General features: G+C 37.2%; 2 protein-coding genes and 1 long non-coding RNA gene across 6 annotated transcripts in view; 1 reads left to right on the forward strand and 2 right to left on the reverse strand.

The window, feature by feature from the left end:
- LOC129578382 (serine/threonine-protein kinase NLK) overlaps window positions 1–12,150 on the reverse strand; it is a 63,370-nt gene extending 51,220 nt beyond the window's left edge. For all 4 annotated transcript variants that reach the window (XR_008689093.1, XR_008689092.1, XM_055466867.1 and 1 more), the window contains exons 1-2: window positions 11,378–12,150; window positions 3,522–5,517 (exon numbers count right to left, since the gene is read on the reverse strand). Coding sequence is in view for 2 of the 4 variants with exons in the window: in XM_055466867.1 (XP_055322842.1) it covers window positions 3,522–3,712 (191 nt within the window). In the remaining 2 variants the exon portion in view is untranslated. The remainder of the gene's footprint in view (window positions 1–3,521; window positions 5,518–11,377) is intronic.
- A 1,662-nt stretch (window positions 12,151–13,812) lies between these two features.
- LOC129578381 (ubiquitin-protein ligase E3B) lies at window positions 13,813–19,606 on the reverse strand. Its single transcript, XM_055466863.1, has 12 exons — window positions 18,670–19,606; window positions 18,286–18,593; window positions 18,000–18,181; window positions 17,528–17,908; window positions 17,249–17,438; window positions 16,656–17,070; window positions 16,460–16,578; window positions 15,584–16,350; window positions 15,388–15,503; window positions 15,115–15,244; window positions 14,817–14,981; window positions 13,813–14,638 (listed from the first exon to the last, which is right to left on the reverse strand). Exons 1-12 carry the CDS (start codon window positions 18,828–18,830, stop codon window positions 14,354–14,356), a joined length of 3,219 nt encoding a protein of 1,072 aa, XP_055322838.1. The 5' UTR covers window positions 18,831–19,606; the 3' UTR covers window positions 13,813–14,353.
- Window positions 19,607–19,832: 226 nt separating this feature from the next.
- LOC129578385 (uncharacterized) lies at window positions 19,833–22,688 on the forward strand. The gene is made up of 3 exons (XR_008689095.1): window positions 19,833–20,167; window positions 20,277–20,357; window positions 20,456–22,688. It is a non-coding gene; the product is annotated as an uncharacterized LOC129578385 (long non-coding RNA).
- The last annotated feature ends 3,169 nt before the right edge of the window (window positions 22,689–25,857 follow it).

Here is a 25,857-nt window from a genome sequence, read left to right on the forward strand (position 1 = left end):
TCTCTCTCTCTCTCTCTCTCTCTCTCTCTCTCTCTCTCTCTCTCTCTGTGTGTGTGTGTGTGTGTATGCGTTCAAAAATGACTTTTTTTATATTTCTTTATTCCAAGGATCTCCAAATCAAGGACTATTCTGATGAAGATATATGCCAGTATAATTTCGATGAAGACAATATTTGCAATTAGCTAGGTGCAATATTGGAAAGAAGAGAGCACGCGAGAGAGAGAGAGAGAGAGAGAGAGAGAGGGGGTAGGGGAGTTGTTGTGCAATGAGATTACATTGAAGACGAAGCCATTGAACGCACAGCACAATTTCAAGTGAAACATTCAAGGCATATTTTTACCTGGAACCAGATTCATACTGACAAACGTGATGCGGTTCTCACTTGTCGACCGATTATTGAATAGCATTCTTCAATATTCTCCAGCTTGTCGCTATAAATTTAATTTGTCCCATTGAAATGTGAGCACGTCTCGTACACCTTTCTTCTTCATCTTGTGGGCGCAACACCGCTGTTGTTGTTTCTATTCTTTTTTTTCATTCTTTCGTTTTCGTTATTTTCATTTTATTCAAGTGTTGGAAAAATATTGAAACACATTTTGAACAGAGCGGAATGACGTTAAACCAAAAAAGCAGAAAATTGATGATTGTGTGTTGTTTGAATATCGAAAATCCTTGGGAATGTCTTGGCTCTCATCACTCTCGACGAACATGCATACACATACACTACCCGAAAGAAGAAAAAAAAAACGACATATTGATTATGCCATCAAGAAGGAAAAGCGAACAACAATAGCATTGAAATGGCAGCCGGAGAGGAGAATGGCTTCAAGTATTTGTGTTTATGTGTGTCGTGCTACAAAAGACGTCTGCGTTCAGATTGAAATCTAAATCGATGATTAATCGACTATCTTGACTATCATCTGGCATGAAACGAGAACACAGAACCGTCTACGCGTTTTATTCGATTCAATGTTGTTGCATTTATTATTGTTTTATTCTCAGTTTCTCTTCTCTCGGGTGGAATATTAAACAAAATCAGCGTGAAGAACATGAAGAAGGAGTGTATGCGTGTGTCTATCTGTCTGTGTTCGTACGAGTGCTGCTCACCGGCCAAATGTTATAGTTTTAGCAACTAGGATTGAACGTAACGGTTTATCGTCCGTTTTTTGTATCGTATTAATGCTGTGCCATTTTCATCGGGGCTAAATGTGCAAGAAACACAACCGAATCTTGATCCATTCATCAGATCCAACGATTGGCTCTTGTTTTCTGCTCGGCGAACACAACTCGTCGTTTTCATTTGAACAACACATTTCGCATAAAATCACAAACAAACAACACGCTGCCTATAGTGGTACATTCGTCGAATGTCGAGTGGAGTGCCGGGCTCCCTCTCCAGCTCTCCTTTAAAATTTGTTTATGCGGAAGATGTGAAACTTACAAACAAGGCAAAATAATTCTCGAGTCAATAGTTTCGGCACAAAAAGGGCAAGAAAAAAAGAAGAGAAACGAAATGCGTGCATAAGGGCGAACGACGTTTGCAAAAATATTTTCCACAATAAACTTTGGCGAGATACGGTCTGTATCCCGGTATAAGTGGATATTCGACGATAATAATGATTTGCCGACTGTGTGTTTGTACCAATACCTATTCCCAATCCCTGCATTATATCCCGAGGAACATACACAGTGTAAGGGACAAAGTGAGTGAGAGAGAGAGAGAGAAACGAATTTGAGTGGCAACAACACCAACAGCAAAAGTGAATTCCGTTCAACGGAATATTTTTCCCGAATGCACACACAAAGCGGTTCATTGCAGCCCCCATAAAATGAATTTTGTCTCGTTTCAATTGTGCACGATACGCTATATATACATTTTTTTCCTCCCGTGTCGATCGTATGTTTCTTCTTGGTCTCGTCTTGCTTGTGCGCGGCTGTGTATGTGTGTGTGTGTGTGGAAGAGAGAAAGAGAGAAAGAGTGTGTATCCAGGCATTGGTTTTGTGTTCGAACCTCAACCATTTTATTTCTACCCTTCGATTGTGGCATGAAAATGGGCTCTTTGAACGACGCATCGACGTTTACTTTTCTGTTTCTCCACTCTCGGGAAGTGACGCTGAATGCATTTGCACACACATGTTCTACGTTTATTTCAATGAACAGAGTAGGCCGTGTCAATGTTATTTTATTATTGAAGCAGTTTCTTTATTGTCGCTCTCTGTTCGTTCCTCTCCTTCTCGTGTTCTCTCTATCTCTCTTTATGTCGTTGGGTTCAGTGAGAACAACGATTTGTGCCTGCATTTGTAGAACATCCGCTGAAGAGCTTCTAGTGGAAGCCATTGGAACATTTATGTTCATTTTCTTCGATTTTTTCTGCTTCTTTTTTTTCTCGAATTTTCATTTGATTATATGTTTTATTGTCGTCTCAGACACTCGTTGGTAACAACAGTAAAATTATTTCAACCAAAAACAAATTGAATCTCATTTTAAATGAAAGATCATTTTGCTGTAAAAATCCCAACAGTTTTCAAGCAAAAGATGCATACAAACCCAAAGCGGATTAAGTCTTGCACCAAATACGCATCGCTTACTGTTGAACAGAAAACAAAAAACAACAACAGAAAGAGAATGCGATTTGCCAATTGAACTGAAATATTCGCATTTTTTACGGTTTCCACTTTCCATCGGTGTTTTTTATGAGTTTCCAAAAAAACATTTCATTTTAACTTTCATTTGAATAGAACGTATGCATGTGTGTATGTCTGTGTTTGGGTTTGGGTGTCGATCTTTTTGAATCTGACCGTTGAGTATTCAAACGAAAATCTCTACCTGAATGAATGCACTAAGAATATTCATCACATTTTTAAATCGTCTGTTTGTTCCTTTCATGAAACCAAAAATGTTCAATATGTTGCTTGTGTCGAGTGTTCACCCAAAATTTGTTATATTTTTTCTCGTCTTTGCTTGTATTCGTTCGTTTGAAAATTGAATAATAAATGTGTCGCACATAAAATCTGATGCACAAAGGTGCATGTATCTCTTTTTCGGATAGTTTTCTAACATTTAGATTTTCTCTCTTTGGACTTTCATGTTTGATAGAACGAATTTTTACAGGGAGAAACTCTGTACAACATATATAGAGACGTTGATGGTGGTGATGTTGATGGAAATTGCAGTTTTGTACTTTTTGGCACTGGCACTAACACTTACACTGAAAGGCCACACAAATTGAGAATACGATTTAAATGAACGAATACCAAGAACGATTCGGTTTTTTGTTTGCAAGCGGATTAATTACCCGTACGCAAATCGTCCCCTGAAACCGCTGCTGCTCCGTGCATATTTCCTACACATACATACATAATGCATATATAAATGTGTGCTCGGATTGGACAACGTGATAAATCAAAAGCGTGTAACGGCTTTTTTGCCAAGCGCACACATTTTCGATGGCGCATCCATCTCATGACAAAGCGAATGAAATGTGTAAAAAAAGAGAGAAGTTAAAAATGTGTGTACTTACCATACAACGCCGAATGCACCGTATCCAATGGGTCGATCGGGAACGACATCTTGTGAAACGGCTGGCTGATAGTACGGGGCGGCTGCTGCAAGTATAGCACCCTGTTGAGCGGCCGCACCACCTTGGACAATTGACATTGAAACGCTCATTGATACTCTTGATTGGCGAGCTGGCCCACTGACGGCCGCCATTAGATTTTTTCCATACACTCAAAAATTGCGTTGTTGCTCAAGAGCTTGCGCCCCCGGTTGTGGATTCTCTTGTTGTTGTCGTCGTCTTCGTCGTCGTCGACGTTTCCTTTCTGTCCGTTTCGCCTTCTTATTAATTCCCACTCGCTTTAATCAAATGCGGTGGTCGGCCGAAATCCTTTTTGTGTTTGTGTTGAGCGATTTTTCTTGGGCCGAGAGTTGTTCACACGTGTTTGTGACCAAGTGCATGCAAACTGTTACACGATTGGTTTTTGCCCGCAAAAATTGTGGATTTGATACTTTTATTTTAATTGCCAAATTTCTAATTTCTTTGTGTGTTGGTTTTTCTTCCTCGAAAACGTTTTCTTTGTGTTGAAATTCGCAAATTTATCCAATCAAATTCTTATCGTAAGCCAGCAAATGTTACAGTTATTGTTCGCGAAAACCAATAAAATCGAACGGGGAACGGCAATAAAATTAGTTCAAAATATAAAACTATAAAGCTTCGAGTGTTTTTTTCTATGTTGTGTTACGACTTCCGTTTCTCTCTCTCTCTCTCTCTCTCTCTCTCCTCTTCAATAATGTTATATATTTTATGAGTCTGTGCCTTTAACTTTGTGTCGACGATTTTGTTTTCTCTTTTTAATTAGATGGTTCACGTTTGTCAACTGGAGTAACAGTCAAGCGTTCTGCATGTATCATTTGCCTCGTTATGATACGTTTTGACAATGCACGGACTGAACGCGTGTGTACGTATGTATGTCTGTGATTGAATTGGACTTCACTTCGTTTTCTCTCTCTCTCTCTCTTTCTATTTTTTCCGTCTCTCTACACAATTTTGGCATTCGTTTTATTTGCGTTCACTGGTTTTCTGCATTTCCATTTGCAATTCATGGAATTTTTGTTTTGTTGTTTTTTTTTGGCTAAGCTGTCGTAGACATACACACGTTTTATTTTATTTATTTTTTTCTTTCCTTTCGATTAAACGAGAGAGACCGAAGAGATACGAAAATGATGCAGAAATGTAATTTTGTTTTGACTGATTCTGTTTGCTTGAAGTCAATTAGTTGACGGTAAAATCGCTAGAACACAAACAGCTTAAGACGAATAAAAAAGACGACGAAGTAATAATTGCCTGGATCAATGTAAACTTGTGACGTCAAATGAATTCCTTGCGAATGATTACTTCAAATGTAAAACAAATCGCGCGATATACCGTTGTGAATACGTTGGTTGGTTTTTTTCGGGTTATTTTTATTCAGTGAAACGGTTAAATGTTTCAACTTCGTCAGCACATAGTTAATTATGTGTGTTGTATATTAGCTATTTAAGCAAACGGAAAACTTTTTTTCACACAAAGGTTGCTGCTATTGCTGCAACTGCTGCTTGCAGGAGGAAAAAATTATTAATCGTCGTGCAAATATAAACGAAATCAAATTAATCACAATCATGTGTTGTCGCCGGTTTCTTTGCGTCTCGTTCGTCTCTGTTTCGTTGCGTTTGCTGTTTTTTTCCTTTACTCTTTCGAATTTCTTTGTTGTATCGGTTTGGTTTCGACGGGCGACGTGTTATTCGCATAAACTATTAATATATGCTTCTTCGGAGTGTGTATGTGTGCGCACGTTCACTCGCTCCTCCACGGTTTATTCAAAACAAGAATGTATTCTCTCACAATGTGAATCCGATCTTATTACTGATGAGCTGTTGCATTTTTTTCCTTCGCGCTAATACTTTTTGTATGGATTCGTTTCTTTCCTGTGGATCTTGCTAAAGAGTCTCAATATGCCTTCGATCGTGTTTCAAAATCTCTAGAAGTGGGAAAAAACGAAGAAGAAAAAAAACATGAAAAACGATGGAAAATTAAGCCATAATCAGTATTTAAAAGCAAACAAGTAATTTATTGATTAGTTTGATTTCTTCTATGAATATTCTACTAAAGTTTACGTTTCTTTTCTAATTGAAAAGAATGCAGCGCTGCAGATCGAATGAACGGGTAGTGAGTGTGTGCGGGGGGAAACACACAGAGAGAGAGGGAGGGCGAAAGAAAGATCGAGTGCGCAGTAAATTATCTCTATTGCATTAGGAGATAGAGATAGAGGACAGAGGACAGAGAACTGAGAAATGGAAAATAGTTGACATAGCCTTTAAACACATATTGTTTGATCTTTTAATTGGATTGTATTTAAAGAGCTGAAATGTTCCGCATAATTTCAATTAAACTTATATGAACTCATACTAACTACCTGTTGGGCACACTATAATCAAGAATGAATGTTAAGCCGCTTTGTGGCTGAAAATGATTGGTTGTTCTCATTTATATTTTTCTCACTGGATTTTTTCTCCTTCTCTTTTCAGTTCAGTTCAGCACAGCAGTAGCCACTGAACTGTTTAATAACCTTTGACAAACATACTCCACATTCATATTATTTTTCATTCATGTGCTTTTTTGTGTATCTAAGTGCACCAAAACAGCAGCAACAACAACAACAGCAGTAGCAGCTCAACGCATTCGCACATAAAACTAGTTTGTAGTACGGGAAATAGAAAAACACGAAAACGTGTTAATAGATTCCTCATTTCAAAAGCGATATAACAACAATAATAATAACAACAACAACTACTACTACTGTAGAACCGCAGCAACAGAAGCAGCAGTAGAAACAATAACACAACAGAAAAAAACGACTAAATTATTCGTAATTTTTCATTCATCGTATTAGAAAAGCGGTCGAGAGAGAGAGAGAGAGAGAGAGAGAGAGAGAAAATAATTCATTTTGTTTACTTTTGATGTAGTTTCCTTTTGAAACACAGAAATCAATAAATTAATGAAAAATGGTGAAGCAATAGCAATGCGTAGGGCTTTTGCTTTGAAGACAATATTATTAACGAATATATCGCGCGAGCGTGGCGAAAATGAGAACGAAGTGAAAATGTTGAAATCTAGTCAAATTAGAAAACGCCGCTTGTAATAAATTTTTGTTTGAAAAGCGATAAACATAAAATGCGGATCCCATGCATACATGGGAGTAGAACGAGTGAACGATAGAGACAAGCAGAGAGCGTAGTGGAATGGAAGAAGAAGAAGTATTTGGTTCTCGTTCTGTCCATGTTCGACGGGAGCATTAATCAGTTTGAGCGAGGAAACACGGGCTTATTTGTGTAGATATAATCACTATATCGTTGAACATTGTATCTGAGAAAATATGTCAGTAATTAAATCTAATTCACATCTACAACACACGTTTATTTAATTCACCAACTTTCTATAAAAATTTGTCGATGTCGATTTACTGTGTGATGAGCTAAAGAAGAAGTGTCGTTTTGGGTCGAAATCGAAAATGTGTGTATGCAACGTGCGCTTTGCCCGTGTTCGCTTTGTTCAACCATTTAGTTCAGAGTGATTGCATGGCGGTTCCATTGTATGTTTCTCGAGCAATACTGCTCTCTTTGTATGCTGTGTGTATGTGCTGTAGGCTATTCGGTTGCACCGCTGCCTGTTGCCTGCCTGCCTGCCTGTTGTCCTGTGCGCGCTCCTCGCTCTCTCAAATACGAGGGTACTTTTATATGAAACGAGTTTTCTATTCCGTTTCAAATAGGGGGAGTGAATCTTCACATGAAATACACGTATACGGGCAAACAAACCGAAACGCTAGATACGATATATATATATACATCCGTATATTTATGTGTGTATAAATACACCAAAAAATATTATACAGTATACATCTACTCGAAATAACGACTGTGCAACGGGCTAAGGTACCGTCCGCAAAAATATCCATAGCAGTAACGACAGCGACAAAGACAACAACAAACACCAAACTGTGTGTAACACACACAGCTGAGAGGTCTTTGAACCATCGCACCAAACCAAATAAACTAAATAAATTTATATATCCATATCCATATCTAAAATTACGAACGCCAAGTTTTTAGAGAGAAAGGGAAGAGCGAGTGAGAGAGCGATTTTCAGATGGTAGCGGCGGAAATTGGTGATGCACACACGTTTTCACCGAAATGATCCAGCAGCATTCTTTGCTGCTGCTGCTCTTATTCTTTTTTCATCTTTCTCTATCGCGTTCCATGCTTTGTGGCCAATGAAAAAGAAGAATCAATCCTCTCGTCATTGACAATCATTACTTTACCACAAAAACTGCATAAGCAAAATGGAAAAAGTTCGGATATTCCTTTGGAAATGAGCCGTGTCTCTCTTTTTATACTCTCTCTCTCTCTCTCTCTCTCTCTCTCTCTCTCTCTCTCTCTCTCTCTTTCTGTGTGTACAGTAGTGTAAATAATAAATCACAACCGTTGATGAGCATGACTACCAATTCATACATATTGAGGATATTTAATTCATACGCCTTGACAAAGATGCAGCTGCAGAGAGCAATGCGATACAGAGCCAGAGAATCGAAAAATTGAAAATTGAAATCTGAAAACTTTCAAGTGATGCGTTAAATGCAATGTTGCAGACAGTTATATCGTTTGGCATTGCTACGAAATACCGGTATAAAATCGAAATTAATAACGCAATTTTGATGGCACTTCGGCTTATGATTTGATTGGAATTTATTTAGCCTAGCCATGAGCCAATGTGTCTGACGAATAGCGAGAGACTCGGAACGAGCAAAATTTCTGTTGGATCCAGCGACCGGTAAAAGTCATCGTATCGGATAATTGAGTTATATATGCAGCATTTCCTGTTGGCATTTATGCCATTTACTTATGCCACTTCAGGTGGCATCCAAAATGTGCTACGATGAATTTATGAGACGGTTCAGCACCATTCGACACATGACGCATGGCGACAGGTAAAAAAACATAACATATAAAATGATAAACTAGCACTTTTCAAATCAAACCATCAAGCAGAGTGTGGAAAAAGACTTTCCAGCAAATCCAGCGCTCGACGAAAAGTCAGTGGTTCTTGAGACAGTAAAAGAGACAGAGAGAAATTGGCGAATGCAATGAGACATCATCATAAATTTAATATTCTACTGAATATTAGAAATATCATCGTACGAAATCGATTGGAAGAGACGATCTAGAACATATTCAATACAAAATGAGCGAATTTCGTACGTTTTTTTTTCTTTTCTCGACTTCATATCAATCTCTCTTTCACTCTCTGCCGCTCGCTCCCACTCGATCTCACTCATTTCGCATAACATTCGAGAACTGTGTGAGCGAATGACGAAAATAAATTACATTTTATTGAAGAGCCAAATCGTTTTTCGAGATGACAAGCGATTGATTTTTATTCATTGTGCACGTAAGAGACGTATGCATACGTAACCAACAAAACGGTGGAGAATCGCATTCTTCGTCGTTCATGCAATGTAATTCATGCTGTGAATATAAAAGGAAATACGACACAAAGAATAAATAAAACAATAACCGGAATTGAATGTGTGCTGTACACATTTTAAGAATTTCCAATCGAAAACCTAATGGGCTTAAGCCGTGTAAAGTAAGAAGAAAACAAAATTAAACAAGTAAATAAATATGCAATCGTAAAAAAGCAGCGGCATCAGAGGCAGCAGCAGCAACAAAGACAGCAAAGCACAACGAATTAACCGATTCAACATCATAACTCTGGAGCTCTTGAACCTTAAACAATATAGATGTAAATGACTCATTGGATGTGATTGATTGCCGCCGTACATACATGTGAGAAGAAAAAAAAGATACAAGTACTTGGAACACACGTATCAAATTTCCTGGCCGAATGTTGTACAGTGATTTCAACAACAACTGTTGGTGGAAAAACCAGAACAACAACAAAATACTATTAAATCTTAAGCTCAAGCTGCAATTTGTCGAGTCTCGTATTTCTTTTTCACTAGAAAATTTAGGCATTTTTTCGGCATCGTTTGCCGTGTGTTTCAATAATGATTCTTGGTAAATGTCGTAAAATAAATTAATAACCAAATTTTCACGTGAATTGTGTTGAAATCCAATTGAATTATTGGTCGGATTTTCGACTGGCTTTCGAATTTTAGAGACGGGGCTCTTTTGTGTAAATCGGTTCCACATTAAAATCAACGCCACAATTGCCACTTTTATTGAGTGTGTGTCCCGATACAATTTTTACCCAGGCAACATAACAGCAACAAATAGTTAGGTGGAAACCGAAAAAAAATGATTTGCTTAATAAAAACATCGGGTCGGTGCATAGAGAGTTGGCTGATATGAGATTGTATCACAGCGTGCCAAATGACTAACTCTCTGCTCTCTCACATGCTCTCGCTTTTGCTCCCCCCCCCTCTCTCTCTCTCTCTCTCTCTGGGCTCCGCATAAACTGCTAATAAGCATATACATGCCACACTATATCTACATCTGAATGCAATGTATCAATGCGGTATGCCGTTTTGTTGATTGTATTGCATTTTTGTAAGTTGAAATTTTTGTGTTGTTTTATTCCGTGTGTCTTTGTTATTTCGCCTTCTCTTTGTATAGTTCTTTTTTCTTCTTCTTTTTTCGTGTGCTCATGCACACGGGTTCCGTGCGCGTTGCTGTTGCTGCTGCTTTTTTCGGTGTTTCAGATTTAAATATTCGGTCCCATTCATACTGGGTTCTTTATGCTTTCATTCGCATCATCAACACATTTATTTGCGCGATGTGTTAATGACTTAGGAGAATGAACTTACTAAAAATCGTCGACTACATTGTATTTGTTTACGTCTGTGGTGGTATAATAAAATAGCGTACGTGTGGATCGTGTGGTATTATGTGTAGACGAACCGATGTTGCCTTGCTTTTTATATGTATATACATACGTATATGTTTACAACACTATTGTATGGCGATTATATTTTTTCCTTACTGCTGTGACTCTGGTTGTTATTTTTTTTTCTCTTCTGCTGTGTGTGGTATTAGATTTTTGGACAGGAAAGAAAAATTTGCTGAAAATTATCCGAAATATTTGAGCGAGCCGTCATCGATAAAACCGCATAAATGTGTATATATATAGAGTGTGTAGCATGAAAGCTGTATCGTATATCACAAGCACACACGGTTGAAATCAAGCGCAGACGAATTTGCTTCCGTTCATACGCGACACACACATCAGATTGTCAATAAATTAAAAAAAAAGCTAGAAAACAGTACCGAAACACTGCTCATTCTATTCTGTGATCTCAATTTTTTCTTGCTAAAAAAAAAACACAGAAACAACCGAAACGACACGGAGAGAGAAAAAAATAAACACAATCGACCGAAAAGTAAATACAAGATGGTTTTTTTTCGCAAATAACATCTGAGCCGCAGCCAAATTGGTTTCGGCTTTACTCACTCATATTTTTTTTTATTTGTTTCTTCAATATGAGTAATATAACATGCTCGTTCCGTCTATGGAAATAAACACAATATGCAAGTTTCCTTCCATTCAGTCAATTTACAAATGACATTTTCTTAAAGTCTTTTTTCTTTCCTTGCAATGGTTAGATTTGGTGTGTGTGTTTTTTTTCTTCTTTCAGTGCTATGAACAATGCGCAATTCAATTTGCCGTTTTGATACTTTGTTTCATTCACGTTTTGGCATTACGTTTTTTTTACTTTCCTTCTCTTCTTCTCTCCATCTATCTGCAAACACGACTACATTCGATTCAATATCCATAGCAAGTTTGACGTTTAACTACAGTGCACACAATATGTCGTTTATACTTACTTCAGTGTTTACTTCTTGTTATTCAACCGAATCCGTCATTTCCCGAAAATCATACAGCAACTATATATTTCTTGGTGGTTTTTTATTTTTCTTCTGCTATTCAGTTGTGTGTGGTTCTGGGATATTTGATTGAGCCGAATCAGTTTCTTTTCCCGTTTTTGCCCAGCAAAAATGTAATCACCGCGTGAAGATAACAAAAAAAAATTTGGCTTTAAAATCGATGTGTACGATAATTCGAACTTTTGTTTGTTTTCGATCCGAAAAGAGAAACAAAATGCACAGAAAACCCTATACAGAAGAAAATAACCCGATTCGATTGCACGAAAACAAAATGCACTTTTCTGTCTCTTGTTTTTTTTTATTTTTTTTTTGAAATTGTTGAGTTGAACTGAAAAATGTGTAACAAAAACAACTGTTCCGTCTTGTGTGTGTGTCTAGGTTGCAATCCCGACCAATTTCGATTTTTATTTTAATCTATGTGTTGATTTCTGTTTCCGTCTTCTTTGCTTTTACTGCGAATTCTTTTAGTTTACGTCAAAAGTTTTTTCGTTGTATCTTATTTGCCATGTTCAGCAAATGTGTCTCGATGGGAATCGGTGTTCCACAACACAAAAATGAAATTTAAACACAAAAATAGATAAAGATTAAGATTCAGTTTTGAAAACAGTAGAAAAAAGTACTCTTTTTTTTCTTCTTTCAATTTTTTTTCTCTCTCTTCCAGTGAGGCTTGAAACGCGACGCGTGTACAACACAATTCGACGACACTCTGTTAAAGACTAAATCGGAGAATATTCTATGTGTTGTTGGCTATGTGCGTTTATTGCGGCGGCTGTTTGTGCTGCTGCTGCTTACTGCTTTTCGCTGCTGTTGTTGTGTGTTGCGGTGTAGTTGCACCGAATGTGTGTTCGTGTGCATGGCGAACGTGATTAGGTGTGAGAATCGTATGCTTAGTTGTACGGTTTCGATGTGTGTGTGTAGGTCTCGCTACAACAGCCAATGTGAGCATTTAGTTAAAAGTCAATCGCTCTGAACGATACTTAAGATTTACTCTACTAATTTCTACAAATTTCGAAGAAATTTTCGGTTTTTATTTGATTGAAATTCATTCATGAAAATGATTTTTATTTTCTTTATTCTGAAAATCAGAAGAAAAACGAATCGTTCAAAAAAAAAGTCCATGCGCATTCACTGAACGTGGATTTTGTTCCGAGTTTCGGCTGCGACATGCCAAACGAAACACAACAACGATTGTGTGTAGTGAGTTTGGATGCGTGGTTTTTTTTTTCTTCATCCGAACACAGCAACGATATTGAACGATACGGCATTTTTAACGCCGTATTCCCTGTACCGATTTGCTTGCTGCTGCTGCTACTGCCTGCTGTTGTATGCTCCAAACATTGAAACTGGTTGCCTCGGCTGTGTGTATGTGTGCATCGGTTGAACAGTCCAAGCGTCAGTTTGAGATATTTCTCTTCAGTGTTTCTGTTCTCTGTGTACGCGTTTCGGAGCAATGCTGCGTACATGCTGCTGTAATACAAGCAAACGGTGATAGAGAGCCGACGACCAGCTCGATATGTATCCATGAAAAACAGCTGCTAAACTAAACACTTACATTCAAAAATTGGCGTGGCCTTCATCAAGCAACAGAAATATGTCGTTTGTTCAAACGGCTAAAGACACCAGGAAGAAGAAAAAAAAATACATAAGATGAAACGCTCACGGGCACACAAGACATGAAGTGTCGAACTCTTCAAACGATGCTCTTGCGAATTTCGATTTTCAACATATGAATTGTCAAAGATTTGCTCCCGTAGAGTCAATGGCTTTTTCTTGTCCATTTGCATAGGTCAATATCAAATTTTTTCGGTTTTGGGTTTGTTCGAAAGCCAAACCGACACAAGACGAAAAGAAAATATGCGAAAAAACGACTGAATGGTAAGTGAGTCACAGTGCAAATCCGTGCACAAATGTCACTAAACGGTATTACCTGGAAATCTTTTGAATAATTGCCTAGAATACAGCGCTAATTACATCATACAATTTTTGTGTTAAATTTCAATTTGGGATTTTCTTTTTATTTTATTTATTGTTGAGTGAATTCTATTGGGTTGATGCTATCACAGTTATTATCTTTTCTTTATTTTAGTTCTAACGATTGCTAGCATTACTTTTGTGAGGACACTGGATTTGATTTTTTTGTTCTTCTTCAACATTCAAATTGGGATATTTTCCATTTTCTTCAAATAACATCATTTTTAAAGCGGATAACATGAGATAATTTAAAAATCGAGAGGAAACAGAACTAGTGAAAAAAAGAATTAAAAATGTAACAACTTATAAGATGTGTGATAAATAACGGCTTTAACTCCAAATTTTTCTTCGTTTTCTTCGTTTTCACAGATGAGAGAACATTAATAAAATGATAATGCGTGATCTTTTATTCATTAATGTAAATTATTTTTTTCCTTCAATGTTTCAGTGAGGTATTCTTAAACGTTTCAAATAGCCATTGCAATTTGTAGAATTTCCCACAGGAATTCTTAGATGCTATCATTCACAAACGAATTATGGGCGACAAGTGCCGAATACTACATTCTCATTCTTCATATTTACAATTTCTTGTTTTTCCTTCTCTACGACTTTTCTTCCGCTCCATTTCTTAAAATTTCTTAACAATTTGTTGTTTATAATAAGTTCATAAATATTTCAAAAGCTTATTCCGATAAATATATTAAAATAAAAGTAAAAAAACTAATGATTTTTCCATTAAATTTGTGTGTATGTGTGTTTTTTTTGTTTGTTTTCTGTTTAATTTTGTTTTTTTTTTCTTTTGTGTTTGTAAATATCTTTGGAAGTTTGATTCAAATTGTGTTCACATTATTTATACAAAACATCAAGTTGTTCGTTTTGGCTGAATTTTGCATTGGCGTACCCGTTAAATTTTATTTTTTGTTTGTTCTATTTCGTTTGTTTTGCTTAAGACAATTCAAAGCCGGTGTTACTTGAAACGGCGTATCTCAATTTGTCACGCAGTGTACCCTTCTTTTGATAGTTTGGCAATTTTAATAAATTAAAGCATGTCGATGATGTCGGCAAACGGTTCAACGGATCCTTTTTGCGGATTGTAAAAAATCCACGAATTACACTGCCGATTGTATCGCCAGTGTCTTCGTCATCACCCACCTCAACACATCGAATGGAAAACGGCGGCTCCAAATGGGCAAACCCAAGGAGTGGCGGCTTTGAACAGCTTGTCACAAACTGAAAATCAAAAGGGATGAATCAATTATTTTCGGAAACCAATTTTTTCAATAAAAAAAGCGAATAACAATTTTGACAAAATATTTTAAACTATATTGAAGGAAAATTGTTTTTTTAATTGAATAAAAGCTGAAATTTTTTTCTTCCAAAAATATTTGAATGATAAAATTCGACTTACCTTAAGAAATAGTTTTCGTTCATCTTCAGTAAAGTCACGAGATAGAATATCCCACAGCCAGCCAACAACCCGGTGCGAATCATGAAATCCACCATAATATTGCGTATGCTTCCGTAGATCTTTCAGATCCAACGGTGCTGTATCACCTGATATCAAACGTTGCAACTACGAAAAAAAAGCACAATGATTATTAGAAAATTACATAAAAATTAATAAACAATGAAATCAAATTCGAAAAAGAAACAAAAAATCAAAAGAATGAAATTCCTCGAATAAATAATTTGATTTAACAGCGTACTTCTGGAGTCGAAAATAGTGACAACCAATCCAAATTGACAATGCTTCGAAAACCACGAATGAAAGCAGCGGTTTGATCTCGAATTTGCGTATGCATTCGAAAATACGCCATGTAATGAATATAGTTGATTCTGGAAAGGATAAAAATATGCAAGTTTAGTCTTAAATCATTTTAAAAATGAAATTGCTATTACAATGGAAATCCCATTTAATTCGTTTATAAAACGTAAATTGAAATTCGCTACAGATAATTCTAAGAAAGATTTGGCCATACTTATTATCATTAGTCACCGGTCTGGCTCTGCCGCCAGAATGCAGTTCGTGTGTAACGATTTTGCCCATTTGATCTTCATCCACCGAAAATGTGAGATCTAAGTCGGATACGTCACCCTGCGAACAATACAAACACATACATATACCAAATGAGTCATACGTTTGAATGTTGAATCGGTTTTGGTGGTTCAACAAACCTGATAGTGTTTTATAAAAGTCAAACTGCGATATAGTTCTTTGTCTAGTGATGGTAGTTCGTCCATGCAACTGTACAGCGCTTGTTGTGTTTGGCCGAGCAGTTGCGATAGGAAAAACATGGCGAATGGTACATCGACCACAATGCCTTCGTAAACGGCTTTGCCGAGCATGCGTCCGACAAATTCGAACAGCTGTAAATGATTATCCTGCAACTGTGATGTTGGCGATGGATACAATCGTTGGTCGTTGGTTGTTTTGAAGAGATTTAACGATGGATCAAAAACGCGTTTGATTGTTTCTTCTAAGAATTCTTTAAAAACACCATCTTGATCAATGCCCGCTTCATCAAGACCCTGCTGATTGATGAATCTTACACGAATAACTCCCTTGAGCGCATGCGGCGGCAGCATTGCCAACTGGCGATAGCCATCTTCAACGATTCGATCACGATGTATCGTAATCAATGCTGAACTGGGCGACGCACACGCTGATTCGGTCAAACCGAGTACCGCTTTTTCGTTGTGAACATACTTTCGGAATAGTTTCACCCGATCTTCGTGCGGTATGATGTGTGGCATTTTTGATAAAAGCACTTGTGTGTGTTTTTTGCCCTTCTCCAAATCGGCCAGAAAGTTCGATGGCCGAATATCGTAGATTAGCCAATGATTTTTTGGCGCAAATTGACGGCGGCAATCACGTCGATACAAACACAATAGCAACGTATGCATTGATGTAAACAGTGGTGTTGAATTTATCACCTTCAAATCTGGAAATTGGATTAAAATTCAATTAATTTCGGAAATGGAATATAAATTGTAACGGTCTGCAATTTGGAAACGTATGAAAATGCGACAAAAATATAAAGAGATCCGTACCAAATATATTTTCCTGAATTGCTTTGTACAAAAAATTGTTCAGGAAACTTGAAAGAGCGACATAGTCGACGAGTTCGAACGGTGTCTGTTGCTCGTACATTTCGATGTCGTCTAAAATTCTGTTGAATACAAAGTGAACATTTAATTTGAGGAATAGAAATGGACTCAGTTTAGAGGGATTAATTGATTCACTCACGTCACATAGTGTGTCATCAAATCACAAAATAGCAATAACATCAAAAGTGGCGGTGGGTAGATGTTTGAAGCGAGCGATAAGAGTTCTAAGAACGATTTCAAGCCACAATTAATGCCTAACGAGGCAATCAATATGAATAGATCGTGTAATAGTGTGTCGTTGTAACATAGGCCAGATAGAATGTCCAATTTCAATTGAGATAGCGTTTGCAATGCCGCATGATACATGGAACAAACGATGGCTACTTTGGATATTTCCGGTGAGCCCAGTTTGCGCCACGGTTTGCTCGCTTTGCTTTGCGTTGATTTCGATTGTGTTCGTTCCAAGGCGCGTTTCAACAAATTCCCAGAGCCTTGTTGTGGTAATGTATATTCGATTTTCTCGTAGCCCATTGTCAACTCCTTTAAATTTTCACCTGAAAGATGGTTTGAAATTATTTCGAGTTGTTTAAATGAAATTTTTCAATAAAATTTTGCTATAGGGTAACTGGGATAGAGATTGGAACGAGTGCGGGAGAAAAAGTAAGCAAGCAAAAGAAAGAGTGTAGGGAAGAGTGAGCAAGAATAGTTTGATAGACAAAATGTGTCTCTTACCTAGAAGCAGTTTCACTGTCCGATGACCCCATAACAAATACAATTGTCTTTTGATCAGTGACAAATTTTCGTTGAGAGGTGCATCTGGGCTGGGTGAGAACCATCCTAAAAGTTCATGCCATTGTGAGAATGTACCACCTTTCGGTCCGACTGAATGTGGAATACTTTGCAACAGCTTCATGCAAACAAACTGAAACACAGAAATTCATTCATGAGCATGAGACATACACGCGCGATCGCATCAATTTTAATTTAAGCTAAACTATTTCAATTATTTACCGTGAATGTGGGAAAACCGAATTTCGTTGCCGTTTCAATAGGCTCCAAATGGAATAAGTGGATAAGATTGGCCAATAAAGCTAATGATTGTGTTCCTTTCATGCTGTTTGTGATGATTTTCATATTTTGTTCTTTCTCCAGCAAATCAAGGCTTCGCTCCAGAACCGTATGCGTTTGGAATACTTGCAGTGAATCGGGTACATTTGCTTCGATTTGATAAATTAAGGCAGGTGTTGATAAGATATGCACCAAAAACATGGACATTAAATTTTCGGTGAAATTGCCCGATATCAACGGTCGAATGGATAGCGATAGAACGGCTTTGAATGAGATCGGTTTGAGTGTAATATTCGTTCGGCTGGTTCCCTTCAACAGTATTTGCTGTAAAATAGTCATAGACGAAGAGGAAAAAAAAACAGTTTGTTTTAGTTGGCACCAGTTTTGGACGGAATGTCAATTATGTCATTCTCACCCGTAATGTGATAAAAAATCCCTTCTGAACGAGTGCACCAAGCACATTGCTGCACAGCTGTGACATTCCGGGTTTCAATGCCGTCAAACTTTTTACTTTCAACAGAGCCCATGTGTTTGGCGATGTAAATGAAACCAGCGTATGCAAATACAATGCCAGTGTCAAACTCTCCGAATGCGTATCTAACGGAATGGGGGAGGGGGGGGGAGACAAAGAAAGCACAAAGAGAAATGTTAATGTGATATTTTGGAATGATTGACACAAAGTGACGAGTGGAATTAATTACCCGGTTTTAGTTTTTCCATGCATACACAACATTTGTATAGCAACAGTTTGATGTGCCGTATCCAAGCGATGCTGATCTCTTTGTTTAGAGCCACTCCGATGTAGCTCAATTTCGGATTTTCCGATTCCAATGATGCCAACAAATAGCGACACAAACGCTCCAACCGTTCATTGTATGTAGGCGATTTTTCTTTGAACAATATCAAAAAACGACTGACCACATGATACACATCGATGCTCGGTTTCAATTCAACGTCTGCATTTGATGTGTCTTTGTTATTTGGTGGTATTATTTCGTCTAGCTCCGCTCTGCAAAATCGTTTATTTGGGGAATGCATGAGTCAAAATCAAAACAAAAACAAATCGTCGCCGAACTTCTACTTACAGAATTCGTCGTTCGTATTTGATACGCGTTAACCAGCCGCGAATCCATGACTGTATCACAATGATTGCATTGTCTCGTTTCTTTTCCAGTGCTCGTTCTTCACGCGCTGCTTTTGTTTTATCCAAAAAGCTAATTTTTTGCGATTCCCTCGTATTGAACATGGCTTAAAATAGCTAAATAATAAATAAAGTTTTTCGTCGTCTTTCGCTGCCGCTGTGACTTTTATTCTTATTTTGTAATGAAAACAAAAACATTCATCGGCAAAAAAAAGCGGAAAGAGAATGAAAATTGTTCGTAACAGAATCGGAATTTTCGCGTCGAAGTGTGTCTTTGTCTTATTGATTTACGAATGACATGACGAAAAACAACATTTCAAACAACGGCACTGTAAAATACTATAATCGTACACAATTTCATATGGTTGTATACACACTAGTCGTATTAGTAAATACGAGATTTGCACCATTTCTCCATTATGGCAGAAGAGGAAGAAAAGAAAAGATGATTCGTTTAGATTTGATTAAATACCGATTTAATGTTGACTCAAATAAACGCAACACATTCACACGCACGCACAAATACACACAATTCGTAGAATCCTTTTGGTTGACGGACAAACTCAATCGCTCGTCTTTATCTTCGTTCTACTTTTTTTCTGTCGTATAATGTTTTCTTTTCACTCTACAGCCAATTTTTGTATTAGAGCATCTTCATTTGGTTTGACAGCTGAAAGTTTTGTTTTGTTTTTCTGTTGAAATTCTATGAAGTTCAATGCGACGATGTGAACCGCAGATCAGCAAACGTACTGTATGGTGAAACTTGAATTCACCACACCTGTGATGAATCAAACTCTTTGTTCGATGTTGCGGTCGATTTGATCAAACTTCGGGAAAATTGGTGTTTTTTCATAAATTCAAAATTTAATTAAAAATTGATGCAGGCAGTTTTCAGTAGCTCGCAGTTTGATAAATGGCCCTGAACGTGACTTGACAAAGAAAACAAGCAGAACTCGTCGAAAAAAAAGTAGTTATGAATCATATGGTTAGTTCGTTGCGATTTCTCTCTTTTCCTCAACCAGCGCCATCTTGTGAACATCATTTGGGAATTAATTCGGTATTTCAAGTTTGAAATCGTTGAAACTTGTTCCATTTCAATGTGTAATCAGTGCATTTGTATGATTGAAACACTTTAGACCAACTAGCGATTTGAGCCAAGCATACGAAATAGAATCCAAACGTCAAAAGAGAAAAAATTATTTCTGCACAATCATTTCGTGTTCATCATTTTGGCAATTAGAAAAGTTTCATTGAATGCACAATAAATAATACTTTCTGAATTTTATATTGTTTTTGTTAGCGATTCGATTGGATCATTCCGAAAAAAAACCATACTTGTCAACAAAATAAATTGATAAGATCCGAACGTTGAACTAATTACATAGTTTGAACAAACAATTGGGCAATTGTTCACTGTGTGCAAAGACAACTGTGATGGGAAGGTAAGACCACACGCATAATTCACAGCAGTGAATGTTGAAATTGAAATAAGAATTGTTTATAGTATTGAATGAATGGATTTCATACGAACTAACGAATATCATATTGCAGCCAAAGATTCATTTTCTCTCTGGAAATCGGCGAATTTCAACACAAACATCAGACCTAACCTCAACCTCATTAAAACTGAAGGTAAGCGGAAATCTGTTTGAATTCAATCTCTCTGATTCAATTTAAATCCAATTTCAAGTCAATGACATGTGTAACACATGTTATCGTTTATTTTGCAGTACATTTGTCGTGAAGAAGGAAAATAGTCAACTACGATGCCGGTTTACGATCCTCTGAACAGTGATTACGCAACTCAACTATTTTCGGCGATTGGGGAAACGTTGTAGGCCACTGCTAAATGCAGTCGAAAAATTTCCATACAAAATAAATTCGTCTGCATATAGCAGTAGCCGCTATATGCAGTCGGATTTTTTTCAAACAACTGCATTTAACCATAACCGTTATATGCAGACGATTTTTTTTTCTTCACGTTTGACTGTGTATATCCACTGCTGCTATATGCAGTCGAATAAAAAAAAGAGAGAAAATGAAGCGAAAATCAATGTTAGATGGAATTATAGTCGTTTATTTTTATTTGAGAAGATATTTGTCGTTTTTTCTTCGGTGGAAGCTGGAGATTTCCGATTCGATTTGCTGCGGTCACAGAACAATTTAACGTTTATTTTTAATTTGCATTTTTAGCTCTGAGAAAGTGACGGCGCGCGCGCGCCGAACTTTCTCAGAGCTAAAAAATTTGGACTGCATTTAACAGCAGCAGCTATATGCAGTCGAAAAATAAACAACGTATTGAATTGGATTTATTTATATGTAGAATGCAATCACATTACGGTCGCAGAACAATTTAACGTTTATGTTTAATTTTTCATTGCATTTTTAGCTCTGAGAAAGTGAAGGCGCGCGCGCCTATAATAAATAAATATAGGGTTAAAATTTCGGCTGCATATAGCGCCAGCGGCTATATGCAGACAAAAGACGAAAATAAAAATTCGACTGCATATAGCGGTTACGGTTAAATGCAGTTGTATGAAAAAAATCCGACTGCATATAGCGACACCCGCTACATGCAGTCTTTTCGACTGCATATATAAGCGGCCAAACGTTGTACTTGAACTTTGAGTCGGCCGATGTTCACTTTGTCTTTGAATCAAATGATGACAGAGAACGAGTGCCGGCACACAAGGTACTCTTGATGGCCAGAAGCGATGTCTTCGCCAAAAAGTTCAATGGATTGTGGAAAGAGAAGAATGAGGTGAAGATTAGCGATGCGTCGGCCGCTGCTTTCAAGGAATTTTTTGCAGTTTTTCTACTTTGGACAAGTCAAGATGACGACCGAAAACATTCCGAAAGTGATGTATCTCGGCGATAAATACAATATTACGGAATGTTTGGCGGTGTGCAGCCAATTCCTAATGAAAAATATCAACGAGGAAAACGTTTGCCCAAACTATGGATTGGCGACACTCTTCAACCAAGATGATCTGAAGCGGTCATGTGAAACGGTTATCGGGGCCAACACAAATGCTGTGCTCAAGTCAACTGGTTTTCTGTCATGCAATCATGGGTCAAAACAACTGCCGAGAAGGACGATCTAACCAAGGAACTCGTGCAAGCTCAACTTGGTGATTCGTTTTATGTAATTCGATTTGGGTCGATGTCATTTGAAGAATTTGGAGCACTGATTCCATCATATCGACAGTTTTTTGGATCTGACGAGTATGCGGACATCATTTAAATGATTACAAACAAAGAATTTCAAGCGAAAGTCTTTAATGGGAATCGCGAGAAACGCTGCGACACAGTTCTAAGGATAGAGAAAGAAGAGATTGTTTGCAATCGATGGTTCCCGTGGCACTCGTCTAAACCATATTTTATCAAAAATTTGAAAACAACCAAGTTCTCCACCAACGAACCACTTTTGCTCATAGACTTCGGGATTCGTAGTGTCAGTGAATTTCTCAACGGTAGCTATCTTAAGTGTGAAAATTTACCAACCGAAGTAACCATCGTCGAAGTATCCGGTTCCGATGATTCCAAAGAAGAAGTAGAGAAATACAATGAAAAAAAACATAACATATATTTTTCCCATAACGGTCACGATACCCAAACCGATTCTTGTTAAACCAGGATTCATGTACGAAATTCGATTGAAACAAAATCCATCAGAAAATTGTGCGATAAGAGGTGCTCCAGTGAAGTCTGAAGCTCAAATAAAGGATGACATCACCATTCAATTTCATGATGACCCATGGATGCCAAATGATATATCAATAATAAGTTTAATATATGGACTTAGTTTCTGCGAAATTCAAAAGTAATATGTATTTAAACAGAATATTGAATATTTTTAGGGCTACCGAACATTACTTGTTTGAGGTTGAATTTGTCAAAGTTACTCATTATTTGAAAAAAAAAAGAAAAAGAATAAACAAATAAGTATTGAAATGAAATTAATTGGTTCAAGGGTTTTATTCGAATGTCTGAATCAGCAACTGGCAATCAGGACGGTATAACCAATTACTTCGTGCGAGTTTAACTCGGCAATTTTTTTTAAGAAAAAGAAGAAGAATAAAAAATAAAATTAATTCCAAACATTAATAAATGAGTGGTACTAACTATAGATAACATATATGTTGATGCAAACAAAATTCATTTCAATTTCAATCTGTAGCTAAACTTTGGAAAGCAATTAATATACTCAAGGTAAGCAGTATAAAGTTGGATTGAGCGTTTATGAAAATATGAAATGCCTATTTGAGAAGTACACTACTTGAGCCATGTACACTGTACAGCCAGGAACAGTTTTATCTTGTGTGCCGACATATTCATTTCCATCTACTTGACTTTGCCCATTCAATCAGCTGCGCACATTCTTTGTGCTCGTGACAAAACGAACTCGAAATCCATGGGAAAATCATCGTTTGGAAAATGTATTTCCAATTCGGTAATTAGTTTCAATTTCGAGTTGACGAACTCAATTTTCGCTTATCGCACGCCACCTCCTTTCAAGAGATTGACAGACGAGAATGGTCCAAAATTATCAATGACTCTAATTAATAAAGAGAAAAAGGATGCGTAGAAAAGTATTTGATTTGGAAATGGCAATCAGTGGAAGAGAGAATAAACGAAAGAAAAACTTGTAGTTGAGTGAGACCACCAGAAAGAAAATGTGCGTTCATCATTTTGCGTGGTAGCAATGTAACCTGATGTGACTAATCAGTACGTTCACGTTTTATTCGTTTTTTGTTCTCGCATTCGTTGTGCCTTTTGTATTGTTGGCTTTGCTGTTGTTATTGTTGTTGCGTTCTTCTTCGCTTCGCTCAAATTGATGTGTGGTAGTGAGGATTCATTAAATACTCAATCGGTGTGTAGATAAATGCTGAAAGCGGAACTGTTCAAAAAAAGAGAGAAGAACTTGTGTTCAAAGAGAGAATTTAGCCAGTGTGTAGCACACACAAAAGAGAAACATTAAAGAAGGAGATAGTGATAAGAAACGGAGCGGTATCATCACAGAAGATTCTCGACGTTTTAAATGTATTTATTCCTTATGCGTACGTGGATTGCACTTTTTTTTGGGGGGGCACCTTTATTATGCCATCGACAGAGAGTAAATTGACTACTTTTGGAATGCTCGCGCGCACGATCACATTACTGTATTGGCCCGTTCCGTGTGTATTGTAACCAAATTTGGTCCTGGCTACCGCGCTCTTGCTTTAAAAGCCGTCAATTGATAATGAAACCACCCAAAAATATATTATTATCTTCACTTATTATCAACTTTTGGTGGCTTAAGCGCTCTCTTAGCGTTCTATACATTTGTTTTGGTTTTGTGTTTTCTTTTCTTCTGGCTTCTGATTTCTGCTTAAATGACTACTTTCGGATTAGTATCGGTCATCTCTTTTCTATCCTTCTGACTGTGGCACGGGGAGTGCGAGAGACGATGCTCACATTTGAATACACATCAATTCAAACCAATACGAAACGAGTTTGGAGAGACAGGTTGAATGCAACCAAAATACCGACTGTACCAAAACAGCAGCAGCAGCAGCCGCAGCACAACAAACAACCGACTATAAAATTGCTCGTACGTGCTTTTATTAGCATGTGTGAACTACAAAAACAAAGCCGAACGAAAAAGTGTTGCCGTGATGACTTTTTAAACGCCAACACATCCATCAGACATTATCTGACACATTTGCATACGGATCCCATTCAGGTCGCATTCATTAACCGAGATTTATGGCCAAAACGTTTTGATCATTAATTTGTCTCAAGCAATTTAGCAAATTTCTTTTGTTATCAGCACCACAAGAGTTAACCCATTGCAAATTTCTCTCTCGCTCTCTCTCTCTCTCTCTCTCTCTCTCTCTCTCTCTCTACCCCTCTTCTTTGTTTCAGCATCTTCGAAGTTTTTAAATAATGTGACCGATTTCGTTTTTATGCCATGCATTGAACAGTCCAAAACATTCAGATTTTAATGGCGCAGGAGTTTTACACCTAGGACGTTGTTTCACATTCGCTTTTTGAATAGACAAGGTTGTTTTTGGCTTTTTTTATAATCATCATATAATTTTAATTGGTATCGAACTCTTCAAAATGCAAATGAATTCACATCAACGGAGAGTTCAATTTTCGGTCAATAAAAAAACACATTTTGGATTCCAAACGTATCGTGAGATTAAGCATCGAAATGCGTGAAAGTTGGCAAATACCTCTTAGAAAATCGTTAGCTACTCAGCGACGCACGTCACCAGTTGATCGGCTGGTACACAGCACATTTCACCATTTGCTACTTCGGTCATACATTCGTTCATGCGAATTAAAGCAAATTGTGGCTCGTGTGTACGGTTTACCAGTTACAACGTATGTGCAAGCGGTCAAATTCTTGCGAAGTGAATTGTCGTCTTAGTTCGCGCCTTATGTACACACGTTCTAACTGGTACTCACACTATACTCGCATCAACGAATATATGACCGAAGTCGCAACTGGTGAAATGTGCTGTGTACCAGCCAAAATTCTGGTAACGCGCATCGCTGAGTATTTTAACAATTTTGAACTCTTCTCGCCTTATCATCACACTTATCTTATTGCTTTAATTTTACATTGATTTTAGCTTAAGTGATTAATTTTGGATAAAGCAACGTTTGAAATGCAGATACATTCACTAATTAATATGGTTTCATTGAGTAAAATTAATTGATGGCATTTCATCAATCACACATCTATTTGACCACGTAAAGGCAGGAATGATGTTGAACAAAAACCAATTTAAATTTTACAATGTAAATGTGACTTTTTGACCTTTTAATAAATTCCTCGAGTATTCTATTGTAACATTCCGTATCGTCAACGGTACATGGATATTCAATTTTTATTGTTTGTTCTCTTTTTGTGATGTTTCTCACAGCCCTTTGCAGTAGAGGAGGTATTGAAGTTTTCTCTTCCATTCCATCTTGATCGATCTCACTTAAACAATGAAGATGTCCCCTGATTGGAAATGACAAAACTTCTGTGAAATGGCATGTTTTTTTACCGTATCTTAAAACAAATACATTTTTGATGTGTTACTATTGAAACCTTTTTTTTCTAATTTTTGAACAGAAATATGTCAAAGAGATTGAA

The sequence above is a fragment of the Sitodiplosis mosellana genome, unplaced genomic scaffold, assembly GCF_009176505.1.
Source record: "Sitodiplosis mosellana isolate CC-2019 unplaced genomic scaffold, AAFC_SMos_1.0 Smas_scaffold_6226, whole genome shotgun sequence".
NCBI classification, from domain to species: domain Eukaryota; kingdom Metazoa; phylum Arthropoda; class Insecta; order Diptera; family Cecidomyiidae; genus Sitodiplosis; species Sitodiplosis mosellana.

Excerpts from the sequence above, each read along its gene's own strand:
- LOC129578381 (XM_055466863.1), bottom strand. The coding sequence starts at position 18,830 with ATGTTCAATACGAGGGAATCGCAAAAAATTAGCTTTTTGGATAAAACA. Across the intron at positions 17,909-17,999 it reads GATTTTTTATCACATTACGG|CAAATACTGTTGAAGGGAAC; the intron begins GTGAGAATGACA and ends ACTATTTTACAG. Across the intron at positions 14,982-15,114 it reads CACTATTTTCGACTCCAGAA|TTGCAACGTTTGATATCAGG; the intron begins GTACGCTGTTAA and ends TTTTTTTCGTAG.